At 42.7% G+C, this 21,953-nt stretch overlaps 1 protein-coding gene across 4 annotated transcripts in view; it reads left to right on the forward strand.

Moving 5' to 3' along the window:
- PARP14 (poly(ADP-ribose) polymerase family member 14) overlaps positions 1–21,953 on the forward strand; it is a 101,759-nt gene that overhangs the window by 19,915 nt on the left and 59,891 nt on the right. For 2 of the 4 annotated variants that reach the window (XM_050916910.1, XM_050916911.1), the window contains 10 exons: positions 1,358–3,633; positions 6,490–6,726; positions 6,970–7,191; positions 8,561–8,654; positions 9,809–9,958; positions 15,486–15,548; positions 16,633–16,800; positions 17,497–17,715; positions 17,816–18,436; positions 21,351–21,496. The exons of 1 other annotated variant lie outside the window; for it this stretch is intronic. In XM_050916910.1, the coding sequence (XP_050772867.1) occupies positions 1,358–3,633; positions 6,490–6,726; positions 6,970–7,191; positions 8,561–8,654; positions 9,809–9,958; positions 15,486–15,548; positions 16,633–16,800; positions 17,497–17,715; positions 17,816–18,436; positions 21,351–21,496 (4,196 nt within the window). The remainder of the gene's footprint in view (positions 1–1,357; positions 3,634–6,489; positions 6,727–6,969; positions 7,192–8,560; positions 8,655–9,808; positions 9,959–15,485; positions 15,549–16,632; positions 16,801–17,496; positions 17,716–17,815; positions 18,437–21,350; positions 21,497–21,953) is intronic. One more of the 4 variants, XM_050916912.1, reaches the window with a different exon arrangement.

The raw sequence follows: 21,953 nt of genomic DNA on the forward strand, positions 1-21,953 counted from the left end.
GCAGGTGCACCGACCCATTGATTTTTATTTTTTATTGATTTTAGTGTGTCATCTGAAATAGACGTTTACCAACAGTTATCACTTATAATCGAATCCTGCCAAGTCTATGTATAGGTAAGGCAAGCAGCATCTGGTGCTAAGAGATTAAAAGTATAGAAGACCAACATCTGTGTTAAACTTCCAATGTGGAACATTGTGTGCATTATACATCTGTAAGTCCACTTAAAATCCCATTACCATAAATGAATTGTTTTCCTCAGGAAGCTGATTAAAATATATTTGGTCTGACTCCGCAATCACATGATAAGAGTTACACATCCTTGTTCATTGTTCACACAATGGATATACTGTACATAAAAAAAGTAGAAAGAGCTTTACAAAGTAACTTTTTTCTGGATGGAATGTCTCAGATTTATTTATAACATGGCAAGAGTAAGTATTACTATTGTGTAATGCTGTCTAGTATGATGGCTTGTTATGCTGTGGACATGTACAGTAACATACAGTATATACAAAGGGGGGCTAATGTCAGGGTGTCCCCCTGCTCCTGCACCCAACTTACCCCTTCTCCATATAGAGCAGGGAGGGAACATGGATGGAGAGAGGCAAAGAGAGCTTGGGACAGCAGCTTCTTTCTCAACTTCCTGATCCACTTAAAAAGACAATGCACGTAAGAGTGAATCAGCTTACTTAAAGAGGCAGTGTGCATCTGTCTCTCTCACACAAGGTGTGTGTCTGTCTCTGTCTGCTATGCTGTCTCCTTTCCCTCATGTTTGTGCTGCCTTGTGTGAGAGGTTACATTAAAAACAGTGTGTTAATCCTTGAAGGCTCAGCCGAGTGCTAGTTCATCATTTAGCAGTAAGGCATTCCCTGGGAAATATCCCTCCCTCTTCTACCCTCTAACTTCACACCTCAACCAAGCTTCGCAATCATCATAGCTGTGAACAATATTAAATTGTTTGTTTAAAACGTATACTGTGTGTATATCTATATAATATATAGTTTTTTGTCTGGTTGAAAAAAATTTCCCTGGAACCAAACCCCCCATTTACATTAATTTTTATGGGGAAATTGGATTCACTTAACATGGTTTCACTTAAAGTCACATTTTTCAGGAACATAACTACAACGTTAAGCGAGGAGTTACTGTACTTAGAAAAATGTCACTTGTCAGTAACTTGGAAATTCTTATTCAATTAAAAAAATATATTCAATCTAAAAAGCACTCCTATCAGAATAAAAAGAAATGCAGTAACTCATGAATTGCAACTTCTAAGCTAATTATCTTCAGATGTTTTAAAAAGTGTTAGAGTTAATTGATTTGACTTGGGTAATTTTTATTTTATTTTATATTTAGATGTAACCACTGTCTTGGCAAAGCAGCATTCACTCGACAAAGTACCAATTTCTGTGTATCCATACTACAGCTCATTGGGTACAGCGCTATATGGAAAGGAGAGGCCACAAATAAAGATGCCAGAACCAATTACAATGTCCCTGGATCCTTACATCTTGCAGTTTTTACACACTGATAATAGGCTAATCCAGGGAATAAATCATGAAATGGCAGATTGCAAATGTGAATTAAAATGGCCTCAACCCAACTGTGCAAATCCAGAAATAACATTGTGTCCCTCAAATGCCTTATCTAAACAGAGATCAATGATCAGGTTGATCAAGACTTGGAATGAAGATGTTTCTAAAAAATTCTCATGTAGCATGTCAAAGTACAAGGCCATTACATTTGAAGTAAATTCAGTGGTGTGGGAAGCCATAAGAAACAGCTTGGTAAAGGATGGTGTTTTGGTCATACCTGACATTCCCAAGAACCTAGTTGTCTTAGTAGGTAACGCAGAGATTATGAAGGGGGCAGAGCAAGAACTGAAGGAGCTAATAGAAAATGCTAGGAAAAAAATTGAAAGAGAAGAGCAGAGCATAGAACAAACTATGTCAGTTGACCCAGGAAAGTATGCAATTTTACACCTTGCTGGGCTAGAGGAGAATGTTTACAAGGAGTACCCATCTCTGAAGATACGTTATGATGCATCATCAAAGAGTATTAGTCTGTGTGGAGTGGCTGCAGAAGTATTTAAAGTCAAAAGTGAAATACTAGAAAAAGTGCACAGCATGGCACAGAAATCGATCAATGTCCATCCTTACATTTTCCAGTTCCTACAACACGTAGATAATGAAACTCTGTCACAGCGCTTATTTATGTCAAATCAAATCAATGCCTTTTATGAGCTTGGCACTGATAACATAATGCTGATAGCAGATTCTCCTGGAGTTCTTCTAGAAGCAGAAGAAGAAATGAAGAAGGTTTTGACTTACAAATGCATTGACCTGGAGGACAACTCAGTCCCCAAAAAGAGAGAATGGAGGGAGCTCATCAACCATTTGTACAAGGCACATAACTGTTCCAAGGAAACTTTAATAATTGTTGAGTTGGAGGATCAAATAGTCATTGCTGGTTATTTCAGAGCAGTAGCAGAAGCATATCAGCAACTTTCTGATTTTGTAGATAAACACACTCACGTACAAAAAGTCATCATAGCTAAGTCTGTGGCAGTTGTAATGTTTGTGGAGAAGGAAAAGTCCAATATTTGGCTTGAATTAAAAAAGAAAGGTGTGAAAATTGAATTTGGCACACCGAATAAACGTAACGGTATTTCCCTGAGTGGACCAAGAGGGGAAGTGTTCCAGGCGGTCACCAAAATTGAACAAATTCTGTCTCCGCTACATTCGAAAAATGTGGTAATTGATAAACCAGGGGTCAAGGTGTTTTTCAAAGAACAAGAACCCTTGTATGTGACTGGCGTGAAACAACAATTTAACTGTCTGATCAGGCTGCAAGAAGGAGAAGAACAAAGAGAAGATTGTGAAGTTAATAATGTGTATACGAAGCAAGGCCAGCCCATCTGTGAAAAGATCCTGCAAGATGGAGTTGTAGTAGCAGTTTATAAGGGAGACTTGTGCACTCATCCAGCTGACATTGTGGTGAATGCATCAAATGAGGACTTAAAGCATATTGGTGGCCTTGCTGAGGCACTTTTAAAAGCTGCAGGGCCAGAACTACAAACAGAATGTGACTGTATTGTGCGGAAACGAGGCCCTTTGCAGCCGGGCCGTGCTGTTATTACAGATGCAGGGAACCTCCCATGTAAACAGGTGATTCATGCTGTTGGGCCCAGGTGGAGGGATCATGAACTAGAAGAGTGTGTGCACCTGTTAAAAAGAGCAGTTAAGGAAAGCCTACACCTGGCTGAAACGTACAATCATCATTCCATAGCCATCCCTGCTATCAGCTCTGGGATATTTGGAGTCCCATTAAAATTGTGTGCACATTCAATTGTAACATCTATCAAGGAAACCTTGGAAGATTCTCCAGGGGAAAGCTGCTTGAAAGAGATTCATCTTGTGGACTCTTCAGAGAAAACAGTTCAGGCTTTCACTGATGCCTTCAAAGACGTGTTTAGAGATAAATCACCCCAACACAATTCGTCACCTCCGTCTGAAGCAGCCTTCAAGCCCAGAAAAAGTAGAAATACTCAAAGCAGAAAGGGTCTCCAGACGGTAAAAACAGATGAAGGATTAAGCATCATACTGGAGAAAGGCAGCATTGAAGATGCTACAGTAGGTATTTTAAATTATCAGATGTTATCCAACTTTAGGTAAAGTTGGTTTTCAGTTATAAAATATATGAGAAGATACTTAGATTTTCAGTTTTAATAAACAATTAAACATATACAATATGTTAATTTAAGTCATAATTGATTATTTTAACCAGGGGCGGCTCTAGACATTTCGCCGCCCGGGGCGCTCTGCTGGTTGCTGGTCCCGCGGCTTCGGTGGACCTCCCGCAGGCGTGCCTGCAGAGGGTCCGCTGGTCCCGCGGCTTCGGTGGACATCCCGCAGGGATGCCTGCGGAGGGTCCGCTGGTCCCGCAACTCCACTGAAGCCACGGGACCAGCGGACTCTCTGCAGGCACGCCTGCAGGAGATCCACCGGAGCCCTGCCTGCCGCCCTCCCGGCAACTGGCAGAGCGCCCCCCGTGGCATGCCGCCCCAAGCATGTGCTTGGCATGCTGGGGCCTGGAGCCACCCCTGTTTTTAACACAATTGTATAGGTTAGACAAGTTTAGTTTTTCATGCTGTCTATACATATATAGAGATGAGCAAACATATTTTAGACTGACTGTATTTTGTTATTTGAACTGTATTCATTGTCACATTAAGCTGTTGCAACCACGTGTTTCTCTTCCATCATTTCTTTATGGTTTTGTCTGTGTTTATAGTTCACACTGTGATATGAGCTGAAACCAACGGTGAAACGTGCTTTCAGGATGACCTTTGCACTCTTGTGCTCTCACCAGCTGTGTGAGAATACCTACGTCTTAGTCTATAGGGCAGAAGTGGGCAAACTATGGCCCATAGGCCACATCCGGCCTGCGGGACCGTTCTGCCCGGTTCCTGAGCTCCTGGCCCAGAAGGCTAGCCCCCAACCCCTCCCCCGCTGTTCCCCTCCCCCGCAGCCTCAGCTTGTTCGCTCTGCCACCGGCACAACGCTCTGGGCGGCGGGGCTGTGAGCTCCTGGGGCAGCGCAGCTGCAGAGCCTGGGCTGACCCGGTCTCTGTGCTGTGTGGTGGTGGTGGCATGGCCCGGCTCCAGTCGGGCGGCGCAGCTGTAGCACCGCCAGCTGCCGGTGCTCCAGGCAGTGCAGTCAGGGGGCAGGGAGCAGGGGGCGGGGTGGATAGAGGGCAGGGGATTTCGAAGTGGTGGTCAGGGGACAGGGGTATGGATAGGGGTCGGGGTGGTTAGGGGGGAACAGGGCATTGAATGGGGGCAGGGGTCCGGGAGGGGCAGTCAGGAAGGATGGGGTGGTGGGGGCCAGTCAGGGGCAGAGGTTCGGGGGGGGGCCCGTCAGGAATGAGAGGAGGGGTTGGATAGGGTGGCGGTCTGGGAGCGGTCGGGGATGGGGGTAGGGTTTGAATGGAGCAGGAGTCCTGGGGGGAGGGGGCACGACCCCCTTCCCTAACCGGCCCTCCATACAATTTACGAAATCCAAAGCAGCCCTCAGGCCAAAAGGTTTTCCCACCCCTGCTATGGGGGAGTGGGTAGGAACTGCCTTTAGTCTCTATGAGGGGAAGTGGCAGAACTTCAAATGTTTAAACAGGTAAAAATTAAATTGCTGATCCTGAACACCCTTAAATGCCATTGAAACTTGGCCCTGGTGGCATATGAGCCTGTAGCAGTGAGTTATCTTCTATCTGTAAACGTACATGGCCCCATTGTTGCAGTATCTCAGCGTCTTAGTGGTGCTTTGGATCACATCTCTCAAAGATTCTTTACCGGGGAAGGATTAACTATCTCTGGTACCTGTAGTGAATCGATCTTGCGTATTCCATGCAATGTTAACTGCCTACCAATTTTCATATTCCGCCAGCATTGAATTCTTTTAACCATTAATTGGACCAACAGCCAAAACTCCCAATTAAATAACTCACTTATTTCCTTCTCTGTTTTCTAACTATCTCTTCTTTTTCCTTAACGTCTTTGTCTTTTCCCTCTGGCTTTCAAGTTGATGCATTTCTCTTCCATCTCCACCACTTTATTTCTATCCAGTCTTTATCTCCTTGTTCTTTACATCTGTCCCTCTCACTCTTTTTGATTCAGCAATCTCTTCCTTTTTTGTCTGAGGCAGAGAGCATCTTCTGGAGCCTTACTTTTTACCCCTTTTAGTGCCACTCAGAGGATCCACATGATAACCCGCTGTCCATCCTAAGAGTGCTGGCTGTTGCTGCCACAGCCTGCAAACGTAACATCCTCTTTTAGTCAGAGCGGTTTACTAGAGCATGATGTACCGCACTCCTCTCTGGGACTGACTGTGCTGTTTGCACATCATTCATAACCCATGTTGACCTACGGAGTGAGAGAATTAACTCTTTCCCTCTCCTCTTTCTCTCCTTCAGTTTATTCCTTCTCTTTTTTTCCTCTTTCTCTTCTGTAACTCCTCCATCACTTCCCTTTCCACATAACTGCACCCATGTGGTTGCTCCTACTCATACCAGTTTACCCTGTGGTGGTAACAGGAGCAGCAAGGCATCTGGAATTCAGTAATAGCATCATGCAGTATGGGCAGGACCATTACAAGTATGTGATCCCCCTGCAGGAGAATCACATATGGGGTTTTTTCAAATGGACATAGAGACAGTAGAGTAAGAACACAGGATTCTGACATTTCCATGGAAAATAACTGCTACATAAGGGACAAATTTCGCTCTATTATACTCAAGGTACCCCGCAAAAGTCAGTGGGATGATGTAGGTATAACTGAGCATAATTTGGCCCATTTTGTTCAAAAGATTTGTTTTATTCCAGATTGCTACTTTTTAAATTTGCTTTATTTCTTAAATCTGCAGGTGCTGTTATAGTCACTTCGCCTTAAATGTTTCAAGTTTAATCTTATAACCATTATTTGATTTTTTTTAAGACGGACATCATCGTAAACAGCGTTGCCCGAGATCTACAGCTTGATAAAGGTCCACTCTCTAGAGCCTTGCTGAGCAAGGCAGGTCCGATGCTCCAAGCACAATTATCTGAAGAAGGCCTTGAAAAAGTAGCTAGTGAAGGGTCTGTGTTCAAAACAGATGGATGTAATCTGGGCTGCCATTTTGTGCTTCATGCCATTGTTCCTGGATGGAAAAATGGGCAAGAATCTGTACAGAAGGTAGAAGGCTATTTTCCTAATTCTCATTTGACGGAATGGGTTTCTCAGTTGGCAGTAATGTAGATTTAATGTGTATTCTCCACTGAAATCAGTGGAGCATTTCCTAGGGGTCAGCTCTGTTAATTTGGATATAACTAAGCTCATTTTGAATTAATCCATGTTTAATTATGATATTTTAATATAAAATACACTATTAAAATATTTAACTGCATGTACTAACGCGAACTTCGTTGTGATTCACAGCTCCTAAGAGACATCATCACGGAATGTCTTCAGACTGCTGAGCAACTGTCTTTAAAGTCAATCACATTCCCAGCAATTGGAACAGGGAATTTAGGGTTTCCTAAGCCTGTTGTTGCTAAATTAATGTTTAACCAGGTGTTCAAATTCAGTCATAAAAAAAAAATTCGGTCTCTTGAGGAAGTTCACTTTCTGTTGCATCCAAATGATACAGATAATATTCAGGTAAACTTGTATCCTATTACTGTGCTTTCTGTTACACATGGGTTAAGGAAATGATGTGAGGCCCAGAACTAGATTACACCATTTTTGTCAGTAGTTTTCTAAAGTCTCATCCTTCTCTCCCTCCTGCCTTTACACCGGGAATGGTTAGCCCTCCTTGCACTGTTGGTTTAGCACCGGTGCAGCTCCACTACTGGTAGCAATGGTTGATGTGTTAGTGTAAACCAGTCACAGGCATGTTTACCACTAAAAGTTAAATAATAGAGTGGTAGAAACACTTGTTGCCAGCCTACTCTGTGCATCCACCATTGCTAGCACTGGTAGAGCTTCACTGGTTCTAGAGCAGTGTTAGGAAAAGCACTGTTGGAAACAAAGACAGTGTGTCTCATGTCATCCTCCAGTGTCAGATTCCCCTTTGGTCTGGAGGCCATTAAATTATGCTTCTTCTGATGTGGGCAGTGTAAACCCACATCAACGTGCTCATTATCATACTAGCCAAGAAAGTATCCTTGGATTTCCATCTTGATGATAATATTCAGGCACTGTCCTATGAGGTGATCTCTGCTCCTGCTCTGATAGAATTGCCATTGGACTCCTCCTAGAATGTAAAGCTTCCCTTTGATTCTTCCATACACAGTCACCTGGCTTTCCTGCACAATATTTTTCTCATTTGCTGGAGCTGGCACAAGTTAACACTGAAATATACCTTAGTCCATGGAGTCATGTGAATCTTTCATGCATCGCCTCAGGTAGCATTCTCTTTCCCCCTCCTCTCTCTGGCTCTGTCTTCACTGAATAATTAACTCAAGTTATCTACGCTTGAGTTTAACTCCTCTTGAGTTCACTTAGCTTGAATGAGAGCAGTCAAGCTGTGCTGCTGCAAGCAGCATACAGTGATTGTGTTAGCAGCTGACGAGTTGTGCTAACTTGAGCTGCCACCTATACTCCCTGATGGGCCATCCAGCTTGAGTTAAAAGCACCACCAAACTTGAGTTTTAAGGGTTTTTGTGTGTGGACAGGAATTGAGTTAGAGGTATCACTCATGTTAGGAATAAGCCCTCTGTCTATGCACCCTATTACATGCTAATTAGACTTTGACTGTACTGCCTGAAGGTGTTAAACCTGAAGCAATTTGCCAGTTTCTCTCCCTTGCTCATAATTTTCAGGGAATCGTGGTTCCTTTATGATTCCAGTTTATCAATACTGCCATTCAGTGTTGAATAAGATTGTTCGGTGGACAGCATCTAGTCCATCACCGTTAGTTTTTTCTAAACATTTTTAAATTTAATTTTTACTTTTCAAATCTATATTACTACTGAGAAAACTCTAAAGAAGTGATGTCTACAACTGATGACCATGGTTTTCTTTCTAGGCATTTTCAGATGAACTGCAAAATAGAGCAAGTGGAAATATTGCCAATGTCAAAATGCACAATACTGTGCGAGAGAATGCCCAGCAAAGACAAGGTAAGTTTTTTTGTTTTGTTAATGTTTTGTAAGTTTTATAAATATTCTAGTGATAAGTGAAAATTTAAATTTTTTTTTCCAAATATATATTTTTTGATATTGGTTTGGTGAACATGTCTGTCCCAGTGTTCAAAGTAAGGCAGTGATAATCCTATTAGTAAAAACCAGTAAAAACAGAAAATTGTATCTCGCCAGCAATAGGTTTGTGTATACTAGTAAAAATCATGCCTATAATTCACCACCAGTCATAACAGTAGTAGAAGCTGTAGTGTAGACAGGGCACAGGTATTTTTAGCAGCGTACCAACTGACAAAGATTGATGCCTGCTGAATTACTGGATCATACATCCCATGGGGCCAGTCTTGCTCCTATTAAAATCAGTGGACATTCTGCAAGAAAGTAAGACTGAGGAGAAACAAATGTGAAACTAAATAGTTTTTTTCATTGTCCAATCTGACAGGATTACAAAGAACAGGATAAATATTGCAAACGTAATTAGATTTTTTAAAAAAGAATATAATATTCAGATCCTGGAATAGAGAACCTGCCCAAAGACTACTGAAAAAAAGTGAGAATCCACAGGCTTGCTTATTTTCATACTAAATCACATTTCCACTCGTATATCCTGCAGTGGGCCCATATGGTATGAGTGTACAATCATACAGGGATCACTTCTGCTCCATGTTCACTGTAAAAGTGTTTTCTGTGCCACCCCAGATTGGAGGGCAGTGATGGGAACAGGTAAAGACAGAGACCAAGGACTTTCCATTTACAAAGAGGCAGTGGCTACAACACATTAGCATTGCGGGGCTATGGCTGCTATTTGAGCCTACATATTAGAGCAGCAGCTATAACAGGCTAGGTTGTTTTGAAGTTGTGTGCCCTAGACCCAGGTTGGGGGTGGATCTCATCTCCCCGGCTCAATTTTCTCCCACACAGTTACCTGGGCTTTGTGTGGGTGAACATGATTTAACTTTTTATTGTAAACTGGGTGTTTCTGTAATCTCCATGGGAATGTGCCAGACAAAAAATCAAACTTTTTGTGAGCTCTCTACTAAATGCACATAGAGGCAGGTGAGTCCCTCACTCTAGGGAATAGAACCTTTGCTGAGATACACTTTTATCCATTTTAATTTCTTTATTTTCCCTTGCAGTTTTCTTTGGGCCCATTACAACCCCAGTACAGGGAGTGCATGAAATGCAGATTGGTTCCATTACATTCCAAATAGCAAGCGGAGACATTACCACGGAAAAGACTGATGTCATTGTAAACATATCAAATCAAATGTTTAACCTCAAAGCAGGTACTTTAGCCTAGTGATTGCAATTAATGAGAAATACATTGTGAGTGGTTTGAGTGCATGCGAAAGGGGATGGGGGAAGAATTTTCAACATATATAAGTATCAAAGGGTAGCCGTGTTAGTCTGGATCTGTAAAAGCAGCAAAGAATCCTGTGGCACCTTATAGACTAACAGACGTTTTGGAGCATGAGCTTTCGTGGGTGAATACCCACTTCCTCAGATGCATGTAATGGAAATATCCAGGGGCAGGTATATATATGTGTGCTAGCAAGCAAGCTAGAGATAACGAGGTCAGTTCAATCAGGGAGGATGAGGCCCTGTTCTAGCAGTTGAGGTGTGAAAACCAAGAGAGGAGAAACTGGTTCTGTAATTGGCAAGCCATTCACAGTCTTTGTTCAATCCTGAGCTGATGGTGTCAAATTTGCAGATGAACTGAAGCTCAGCAGTTTCTCTTTGAAGTCTGGTCCTGAAGTTTTTTTGCTGCAGGATGGCCACCTTAAGGTTTGCTATAGTGTGGCCAGGGAGGTTGAAGTGCTCTCCTACAGGTTTTTGTATATTGCCATTCCTAATGTCTGATTTGTGTCCATTTATCCTTTTCCGTAGAGACTGTCCAGTTTGGCCGATGTACATAGCAGAGGGGCATTGCTGGCATATGATGGCGTATATTACATTGGTGGATGTGCAGGTGAATGAACCAGTGATGGTGTGGCTGATCTGGTTAGGTCCTGTGATGGTGTCGCTGGTGTAGATATGTGGGCAGAGTTGGCATCGAGGTTTGTTGCATGGATTGGTTCCTGAGCTAGAGTTATTATGGTGTGGTGTGCAGTCACTGGTGAGAATATGTTTCAGGTTGGCAGGTTGTCTGTGGGCAAGGATTGGCCTGCCACCCAAGGCCTGTGAAAGTGTGGGATCATTGTCCAGGATGGGTTGTAGATCCTTGATGATGCGTTGGAGGGGTTTTAGCTGGGGGCTGTATGTGATGGCCAGTGGAGTCCTGTTGGTTTCTCTCTTGGGTTTGTCTTGCAGTAGGAGGCTTCTGGGTACACGTCTGGCTCTGTTGATCTGTTTCCTTATTTCCTCGTGCGGGTATTGTAGTTTTGAGAATGCTTGGTGGAGATTTTGTAGGTGTTGGTCTCTGTCTGAGGGGTCAGAGCAGATGCGGTTGTACCTCAGTGCTTGGCTGTAGACAATGGATCGTGTGATGTGCCCGGGATGGAAGCTGGAGGCATGAAGGTAGGCATAGCGGTCGGTGGGTTTTCGATATAGGGTGGTGTTAATGTGACCATCACTTATTTGCACCGTGGTGTCAAGAAAGTGGACCTCCCGTGTAGATTGGTCCAGGCTGAGGTTGATGGTGGGGTGGAAGCTGTTGAAATCATGGTGGAATTTTTCCAGAGTCTCCTTCCCATGGGTCCAGATGATGAAGATGTCATCAATGTAGCGTAGATAGAGAAGGGGTGTGAGTGGACGAGAGCTGAGGAAGCGTTGTTCCAGGTCGGCCATGAAGATATTGGCATATTGTGGGGCCATGCGGGTGCCCATAGCAGTGCCACTGATCTGGAGATATATATTGTCATCAAATTTGAAATAGTTGTGTGTAAGTATAAAGGCACAGAGTTCAGCAGCCAGTTGTGCTGTGGCATCATCAGGGATAGTGTTCCTGACAGCTTGTATTCCATCTGTGTGTGGGATGTTTGTGTAGAGAGCCTCTACATCCATGGTGGCTAGGATGGTGTTTTCTGGGAGGTCACCAATGCATTGTAGTTTCCTCAGGAAATCAGTGGTGTCGCGGAGATAGCTGGGAGTGCTGGTGGCATAGGGTCTGAGTAGAGAGTCCATATATCCAGACAGTCCTTCGGTGAGAGTGCCAATGCCCGAGATGATGGGGCGTCCAGGATTTCCGGGTTTGTGGATCTTGGGTAGTAGATAGAATAACCCTGGTCGGGGCTCTAGGGGTATGCTGATTTCTTCTGGTGTTAGTGTAGGGAGTGTCCTGAGTAGATGCTGTAGTTTCTTAGTGTATTCCTCAGTGGAATCTGAGGGAAGTGGCCTGTAGAATTTGGTATTGGAGAGTTGTCTGGCTGCCTCCTTTTGATAGTCAGACCTGTTCATGATGACATCATGATGTCATCATGAACAGGTCTGACTATCAAAAGGAGGGATGGCATCTCGGGCATTGGCACTCTCACCGAAGGACTGTCTGGATATATGGACTCTCTACTCAGACCCTATGCCACCAGCACTCCCAGCTATCTCCGCGACACCACTGATTTCCTGAGGAAACTACAATGCATTGGTGACCTCCCAGAAAACACCATCCTAGCCACCATGGATGTAGAGGCTCTCTACACAAACATCCCACACACAGACTATCAAAAGGAGGCAGCCAGACAACTCTCCAATACCAAATTCTACAGGCCACTTCCCTCAGATCCCACTGAGGAATACACTAAGAAACTACAGCATCTACTCAGGACACTCCCTACACTAACACCAGAAGAAATCAACATACCCCTAGAGCCCCGACCAGGGTTATTCTATCTACTACCCAAGATCCACAAACCCGGAAATCCTGGACGCCCCATCATCTCGGGCATTGGCACTCTCACCGAAGGACTGTCTGGATATATGGACTCTCTACTCAGACCCTATGCCACCAGCACTCCCAGCTATCTCCGCGACACCACTGATTTCCTGAGGAAACTACAATGCATTGGTGACCTCCCAGAAAACACCATCCTAGCCACCATGGATGTAGAGGCTCTCTACACAAACATCCCACACACAGATGGAATACAAGCTGTCAGGAACACTATCCCTGATGATGCCACAGCACAACTGGCTGCTGAACTCTGTGCCTTTATACTTACACACAACTATTTCAAATTTGATGACAATATATATCTCCAGATCAGTGGCACTGCTATGGGCACCCGCATGGCCCCACAATATGCCAATATCTTCATGGCCGACCTGGAACAACGCTTCCTCAGCTCTCGTCCACTCACACCCCTTCTCTATCTACGCTACATTGATGACATCTTCATCATCTGGACCCATGGGAAGGAGACTCTGGAAAAATTCCACCATGATTTCAACAGCTTCCACCCCACCATCAACCTCAGCCTGGACCAATCTACACGGGAGGTCCACTTTCTTGACACCACGGTGCAAATAAGTGATGGTCACATTAACACCACCCTATATCGAAAACCCACCGACCGCTATGCCTACCTTCATGCCTCCAGCTTCCATCCCGGGCACATCACACGATCCATTGTCTACAGCCAAGCACTGAGGTACAACCGCATCTGCTCTGACCCCTCAGACAGAGACCAACACCTACAAAATCTCCACCAAGCATTCTCAAAACTACAATACCCGCACGAGGAAATAAGGAAACAGATCAACAGAGCCAGACGTGTACCCAGAAGCCTCCTACTGCAAGACAAACCCAAGAGAGAAACCAACAGGACTCCACTGGCCATCACATACAGCCCCCAGCTAAAACCCCTCCAACGCATCATCAAGGATCTACAACCCATCCTGGACAATGATCCCACACTTTCACAGGCCTTGGGTGGCAGGCCAATCCTTGCCCACAGACAACCTGCCAACCTGAAACATATTCTCACCAGTGACTGCACACCACACCATAATAACTCTAGCTCAGGAACCAATCCATGCAACAAACCTCGATGCCAACTCTGCCCACATATCTACACCAGCGACACCATCACAGGACCTAACCAGATCAGCCACACCATCACTGGTTCATTCACCTGCACATCCACCAATGTAATATACGCCATCATATGCCAGCAATGCCCCTCTGCTATGTACATCGGCCAAACTGGACAGTCTCTACGGAAAAGGATAAATGGACACAAATCAGACATTAGGAATGGCAATATACAAAAACCTGTAGGAGAGCACTTCAACCTCCCTGGCCACACTATAGCAGACCTTAAGGTGGCCATCCTGCAGCAAAAAAACTTCAGGACCAGACTTCAAAGAGAAACTGCTGAGCTTCAGTTCATCTGCAAATTTGACACCATCAGCTCAGGATTGAACAAAGACTGTGAATGGCTTGCCAATTACAGAACCAGTTTCTCCTCTCTTGGTTTTCACACCTCAACTGCTAGAACAGGGCCTCATCCTCCCTGATTGAACTGACCTCGTTATCTCTAGCTTGCTTGCTAGCACACATATATATACCTGCCCCTGGATATTTCCATTACATGCATCTGAGGAAGTGGGTATTCACCCACGAAAGCTCATGCTCCAAAACGTCTGTTAGTCTATAAGGTGCCACAGGATTCTTTGCAACATATATAAGTCTTTTTTTATACATTGTGCCTTGACATTTTCAAACTGGGAAAGCTGTACTAGGAAGTGTCTGTATTTTGATATAATTTGTAACACCAGAAAATAATACTGTTCACCCCGGTATATAGAAAAATCCTATTGAATTTAATAGAGAATGAGAATCTGTCTCTAGAATGTTTAAACCTCTCTATAGAATTCTAAGGTGGGGAATCATTGTCTGTGATGTTCTGTGTAATGGGGTCAGCTGCCTCCCATATACGCCTCATGGCCAGGGGTGCCTCTGCAGTACCTACTAACAATTTCTCCCTCAAAAAGCTTTTTAGACAAACTCCACACGGGCATTTCTGATCCATTCGCCACCCCTTCTCAGGGGTCCAAGTTTATTCACCTAAATAAAGCTCCAAAATAAAACCCAAGAGTTCCAAAACGCAGTCCATCTGTTTTACTCTCTTGTCAGGTCACTCCTAAACTTTTCTGCCTGTAATCTCAATAGGGAAACCTTGCGTCCCAAGGTTTTCTGCTGCAGCCTGATCATTCCCAGCAGTCTCCAATTCATCCTACAGGGGCCTTTCCCAATTTGGCAGACCACTCCTAGGCCCCATCTAGCTGGAGCCTCAGGTTTGTGGCTCTTGCTTCCAAACCCTCCTGGGATTAGGTTCTTCCTTGCAGAACCCTCTTTTACTTTCTGCAGTTTCCTGAACTTCCCCCTGCACTCCAGCCACTTGCTGCCTTTTATTGGGAATTACCTGATCCAATCCAGGTGTGCATCTTTAGTAGTAAGGGTTCACTACCCCTAAGCCCTCCAGCCCTCAAGAGGCAAGCCATCCTGACCGTTACAGTCTGTATGAAGTTTAAACATTACTTAGGAAGTAAATATTTCTTTTAAATATTATAAGCTTTATAATATTTATAAACCAAGTTATTGATTTCATCCCTATTAAATTTTATAGGACTTATCTATAAGGAAGTAACAGTTTTATTTGACCTCATTGGGAACTGTTAGATATTCAGCACTTCTGAAGATCAGGCAAATGCCTTGACAGGCATCTGATGTAGGCTTCTATTTTTTAAAAATCTTGGCCTATACTATTATCAGATGTGAGAGATATTGTGTACTTGGTCTCATTGACCTAGGTGAGACTTTAAGACTACTCTTCATTTATTTGATTTGTCAAACTAATACTGCTTTTCTTATTTTAGGTGTCTCTAAGGCAATTCTGGAAGGTGCTGGATCACAGGTTGAAGCAGAATGTGCTCAGCTAGGTATAAATACAGCATTTGTGATCTGCTTTCTAGAGGTACTGAGCACCCAGTGTTTCCACTGAAGGCCGTGGGAGCGGTGGCTGCATACCACTGCTGAAAATTAACCCACTACTGTACTTGTGTTTATCCATGATCTCACAACTCCTTAATAAATTAATATGATGCTTGTAAAACATCTTAAGAGATGTTAAAATAAAGTACAAAGCAAAAGAAAAATCCTAAAGAGATGTCAGCATCATGCTAAATTAAAAGAACCTGCTCTGCTATATGACTCATCCTCTTGTGTCAGTAAAACCCTTCAAAACAGGGCAAAATACAAAGGATTAGATGGTGCCTTTGGTCAGAGTCTGAGCACTAGATGGTACATATTTATATGTAATGAAATAAGCTGCACCACCTAGGGGAAGCCTCAGAGGTCATTGTGCTTCTGATACAACCCATTTTTCTGAAGTTAGGAAGTAGCAATGTGCTGCTGGCCTATACCAGCAACCCACCGCATCCTCCGCATGGCTCAGGGACAAGTCAAAAAGGAAAGTTCCTACCTTAGCAGAACTTATATCTAATTTTAGACATAATCTATGGAAGAATGATAAATACAACCAATGGAAGATAAAGATCCAACAGGAAACAATAACGAGTTCCGTGTTTGTTAAGTACACATAACTGGAGGGAAGGTGGTCAGGGAAGAGGTAAATGTGTAGGTTAGCACTGAAAGGCAATTGCAGGAATTGGGTCTGATGGGAGAGCTGAAAGAGGACTGAGGCTGTGTAGTCCACAGAACCACAGAGGAGAGTCTGAATACCAGTGGAGCACTGAGTTGCACCAAGCTGTCTGAATGCACAGAGCAAGCAAAGGAGTAAGGCCCGATAAGATGTGGACAGAAGCTGAGCTGTGGCCTTGAAAGCAGGGATGAGGGGTTTGAATCTGGTGCAGAAGGAGATTGGAAGCCAATGCAGGGTCTTAAGGAAAGGGTAGTACAGGCAGGTGGCAGGTGAAGATGATGATTTAGAAATGTTTGTATTATGGATAATTAAAGAATTTATCACTTTCTGTCATGCCTTATATATTTTCTTTCATCTTTCAGCCTCACAACCTCACAATAACTTTATAACCACACAAGCAGGAAACCTGATGTGCAAAAAAATAATTCATCTTGTTGCCCAGAACGATACCAAATCTTTAGTCTCCAAAGTGCTCCAGGAGTGTGAACTGAAGAAGTACACGTCGGTTGCCTTCCCAGCTATTGGAACAGGTTTATGTTTTTGTTGGAAAATAAAACTAAAACCAATCAGCCTTCTTGAGACCAAATTCATCCTGTGTGATTCCATTGACATCAGTGCTCCAGGGATTTGATACACCTGAAAAGTTGATTCTCCTATATTAAGAAAATTGTTGTGGCATTGGGGCATTCAAATAATGTCTAGTGAAGGTCAGAGCAAGGATTTTGAAATGATAAGGAAGCTGGAGATCACTCTTGTTAACTTAAATATGAAAACCATATCAAGTGATTTAAGACTGTCATGTTTTAACGTTAGAAACTTGAGAATATCCATATGATATTACTATCTAGAGAACCATGAATGCTTGTCTCAGCTGATGTTCATGGATATCCCACTGGAAGGTGTCTGTGTGCCTATTCCTGCTGCTACTGAGGTCAGTGGAAGTTTCCACTCTGACTTCTGTAGGAGCAGGAACCGGCCTTGGATAGGATATGACCCTATCTCTTTAGGCCTGATTCTTCCTTAGCCCTGCTTCTGCGTTCCTGGATCACCCAAAATATCCATTCAAATCAGTGAGAATCACTGGAATCAAAGAATGCAGGATTGGGCACTATGTTTAAGATCTAGTTTTGTATGGGTCCATTGCTTGAATAAAAGTATATCTGTATTAAATGTCTTTCAACACATTGTAATATATGTATTTTTTTGTATTGTTACATTTGTTACAGGTCAGGCAGGCCTTGATCCAGCAGTAGTAGCTAATAACATGATGGATGCTGTAGTTGATTTTGCAAGTGATAAATCTGTTCAAATTGTGAAAAACATTAAAATTATCATCTTCCAGCCACAACTACTAAGTGTGTTCCTTGCATGCATGCAGAAAAGAGAAGGTACTGCTAATGTACCTGATACACCTGCATCAGAGTCCTTCTTGTCAAAATGTGCTTGTAAGTAGATGTCTGGTTGTTCATTTTGAAGTTGAGGCATAAATAACCCTTATTTAATTTTAGCAACTGAGTAACTGCAAGTATTTATACTTCATTACAGCATTCTTCGGCTTTGGAAAACAGAAACAGCATTCTTCGGCTACAGAAAGAAAGCCTGCAATGGTTTTGCAAAAGAAAATTGAGAGAACTGTTTTTCAGATTTGTGGTGAAAGCCAAAAAAATGTGGAAGATGCTGTATCCTGGATTAAAAATTTGATTTTAAAGGAACAGCATGAAAGCACTATCTCAGATGAATGGATTTTAAGCTTTGATGACCAGGAATATAAGGAACTAGCAGACCTCCAGAAGAAACTGTACATCATTATTCAGCTGGAATGCAAGGATCCTGTGCCCTTTATTCGAGTATCTGGTGTTACCAAAGACGTCCTACGTGCTTGCTTGGAAATTCAGCACATGATCAAAAGAGTTAGAGCGGTTCAAGAAGAACAGTCTAAGGCACAACTTCTCAGCAACCTAGTTGAGTGGCAATATCTAGAAAAGGATCAGTACCTGCCTTTTGACAGGCTAACAAATCTGCGCTTAGAGGATGCCGCAGCATTAAATCAAAAAGAGATTAACATCACCATTTGGAATAAAAACTATAAAGTGGATCTGGAAGCCAATCGTGCCATAGATGACAGAGGGAAAAGTATGGTCATTCTAAGAGTCTCAAAAGATGAAGGTGAATGAAAGCTGTTTGGTGTTACTTAGGGCCACATTGTGTCTCGCTTAGCATGAGTGAGTTGTGGGGAGAATATACAAGGGACAAACAAAGTAGCAGTTTGTGTACATATCTGGAATACTAACAGTTCTGAGCAGCCATATACTGGAGAATTGAGAAAGGTGCTAGATTTGGAAACAAAGATGATAAAAGAACAGGAATTACTTGTGGCATTTTAGAGACTAACAACTTTATTTGAGCATAAGCTTTTGTGGGCTACAGCCCACACACACAGAGAGAACATGAAACAATGGGTGTTACCATACACATGATAAGGAGAGTGATCAGTTAAGGTTAGCTATTATCAGCAGGAGAGAAAAAGAACTATTTGTAGTGGTAATGAAAATAGTCCATTTCCAGAAATTGACAAGATGTGAGGAACTGTAGAGGTGGGGGGAATAAGCATGGGGAAATAGTTTTATGTTGTGTAATGGCCCATCCACGCCCAGTCTTTATTCAAGTCCTAATTTAATGGAGTCCAATTTGCAAATTAATTCTAATTCAGCAGTCTCTCGTTGGAGTCCGTTTTTGAAGTTTTTTTTTTATTGTAATATTTTGACTTTTAGGTCTGTAATCGAGTGGCCAGGGAGATTGAAGTGTTCTCCAACTGGTTTTTAAATGTTATAATTCTTGACGTCTGATTTGTGTCCATTTATTCTTTTACGTAGAGACTGTCCAGTTTGGCCAATATACATGGCAGAGGGGTATTGCTGGCACATGATGGCATATATCGCATTGGTAGATGTGCAGGTGAACGAGCCTCTGATGGTGTGGCTGATGTAATTAGGTTCTATGATGGTATCCCCTGAATAGATGTGTGGACAGAGATGGCAACGGGGTTTGTTGCAAGGATAGGTTCCTGGGTTAGTGTTTTTGTTGTGTGGTGTGTGGTTGCTGGTGATTATTTGCTTCAGGTTTGGGGGCTGTGTGTAAGCAAGGACTGGCCTGTCTCCCAGGATCTGTGAGACTGATCGATCGTCCTTCAGGATAGGTTGTAGAGCCTTGATGATGCACTGGAGAGGTTTTAGTTGGGGGCTGAAGGTGATGGCTAGTGGCATTCTGTTACTTTCTTTGTTGGGCCTGTCCTGTAGTAGGTGACTTCTGGGTACTCTTCTGGCTCTGTCAGGCTGTTTCTTCACTTCAGCAGGTGGGTGTTGTAGTTGAAAGAACACTTGATAGAGATGTTGTAGGTGTTTGTCTCTGTCACATTTGCTCCCAACCCCTCAGATAGAGACAAATTTGTTGGTGAAGAGTCAACATGGTTTTTGTAAAGGGAAATCATGCCTTGCCAATCTACTAGAATTCTCTGAGGCCGTCAACAAGCATGTGGACAAGGGGGATCCACTGGATATAGTGTATTTAGATTTTCAAAAAGCCTTTGACAAGGTCTCTCACCAAAGGCTCTTGAGCAGAGTAAGCAGTGATGGGATAAAAGGGATGGTCTCTCATGGATTGGTAACTGGTTAAAAGATAGGAAACAAAGGGTAGGAATAAACAGTCAGTTTTCAGAATGGAGAGAGGTAAATAGTGGTGTCTCCCAGGGGTCTATACTGGGCCTAGTCCTATTCAACATATTCATAAATGATCTGGAAAAAGGGGTAAATAGTGAGGTGGCAAAATTAGCAGGTGACACAAAACTAATCAAGATAGGTAAGTCACAGGCAGACTGCAAAACGCTACAAAAGGATCTCTCAAAACTGAGTGACTGGGCAACAAAATGGCAGATGAAATTAAACGTTGTTAAATGCAAAGTAATGCACATTGGAAAACATAATCCCAACTATACATATAAAATGATGGGGTCTAAATTAGCTGTTACCACTCAAGAAAGAGATCTTGGAGTCATGGTGGATAGTTCTCTGAAAACATCCACTCAATGTGCAGCGGCAATCAAAAAAGTAAACAGAATATTGGGAATCATTAAGAAATGGATCGATAATAAGACAGAAAATATCATATTGCCCCTATATAAATTCATGGTACATCCACATCTTGAATATTGCATGCAGATGTGGTTGCCCCATCTCAAAAAGATTTATTGAAATTGGAAAAGGTTCAGAAAAGAGCAACAAAAATTATTAGCAGTGTGGAACGGCTGCCGTATGAGGAGAGATTAATAAAACTGGGACTTTTCAGCTTGGAAAAAAGACAACTAAGGTGGGATATGATAGAGGTCTATAAAATTATGACTGGTGTGGAGAAAGTAAATACGGAAGTGTTATTTACTCCTCATAACACAAGAAGTAGGGGTCACCAAATGAAATTAATAGGCAGCAAGTTTAAAACAAACAAAAGGAAGTATTTTTTCACACAACGCCCAGTCTGTGGAACTCCTTGCCAGAGGATGTTGTGAAAGCCAGGACTATAGCAGGGTTCAAAAAAGAACCAGATAAATTCATGGAGGATAGGTCCATCAATGGCTATTAACCAAGATGGGCAGGGATGGTGTCCCTAGAATCTGTTTGCCAGAAGCTGGGAATGGGCGACAAGGAATGGATCACTTGATGATTACGAGTTCTGTTAATTCCCTGTGGGGCACCTGGCATTGGCCTCTGTTGGAAAACTGGATACCAGGCTAGATGGACCTTTGGTCTGACAGCCTTCTTTTGTTTTTACCTGTGAATCTTCGGATGTCTCGTAAGATAGGTTTATGGCTGCTTTGAACTGCCATAAAGGGTGGAAAGCAGCCTGGGTGCATCTGTAAATCTGATCCAGAAGCCATGGATTATGCATTCTCTTGACAAAGAATGGCATTAATTAGAGATTGGATAATAAATGGGTGTTCTACTTTCAGAAAGGATTTGTAATAAGGCATATGGCTGCGTAACCAGAGGAATGTAGTGTAAATAATATTAACAGAATGTTTACTTTGCAGGTAAACAGTTAGTAACTCTCCCTGAAGAGTGGTGTGATATGAAACAAGAACGTGTCAAAGTGGTGGAGATACATCCAGAAATGAAAGAATATCAAGATGTTCAGATGAAGTTTCAACAGACGTGTTCAGCATTCAAAATTGATAAGGTAAAATGCTGGCCTGGTTTCTGAGCCTAGATATCTTGGTGACTGGCACTAGATTAGATAACGAAGAGTGGATGAAGAGTTGATTTAGATTTCTAAAATTTGGACAGTTCCTTGATAGGAGAGGAATGATTAATAGATTTGTACATTCCAAGATCCGAAAGGATCATTGTGATCATCTAGTCTGACCACCTGTGTAAAACAGGCCATAGAACTTCCCCAAAATAATTCATTTTGAACAAGAGCAGATCTTTTTAAAAAACATCCAATCTTGATTTTAAAGTTGTGAGTGATAGAGACTCCACCAGGACAAGTGGTATATTGTTCCATTTGTTAATTACCCTTGCCATTAAAATGTATGCCTTCTTTCCAGTCTGAATTCGTCTAGCTTCAACTTCCAACCATGAGCAGACATAGTGAAGAACATCCTTTCCTAGTCTGTTTGTATTTATTATAGAGA

This window comes from Gopherus flavomarginatus, chromosome 10 (genome assembly GCF_025201925.1).
Source record: "Gopherus flavomarginatus isolate rGopFla2 chromosome 10, rGopFla2.mat.asm, whole genome shotgun sequence".
Lineage (NCBI taxonomy): Eukaryota > Metazoa > Chordata > Testudines > Testudinidae > Gopherus > Gopherus flavomarginatus.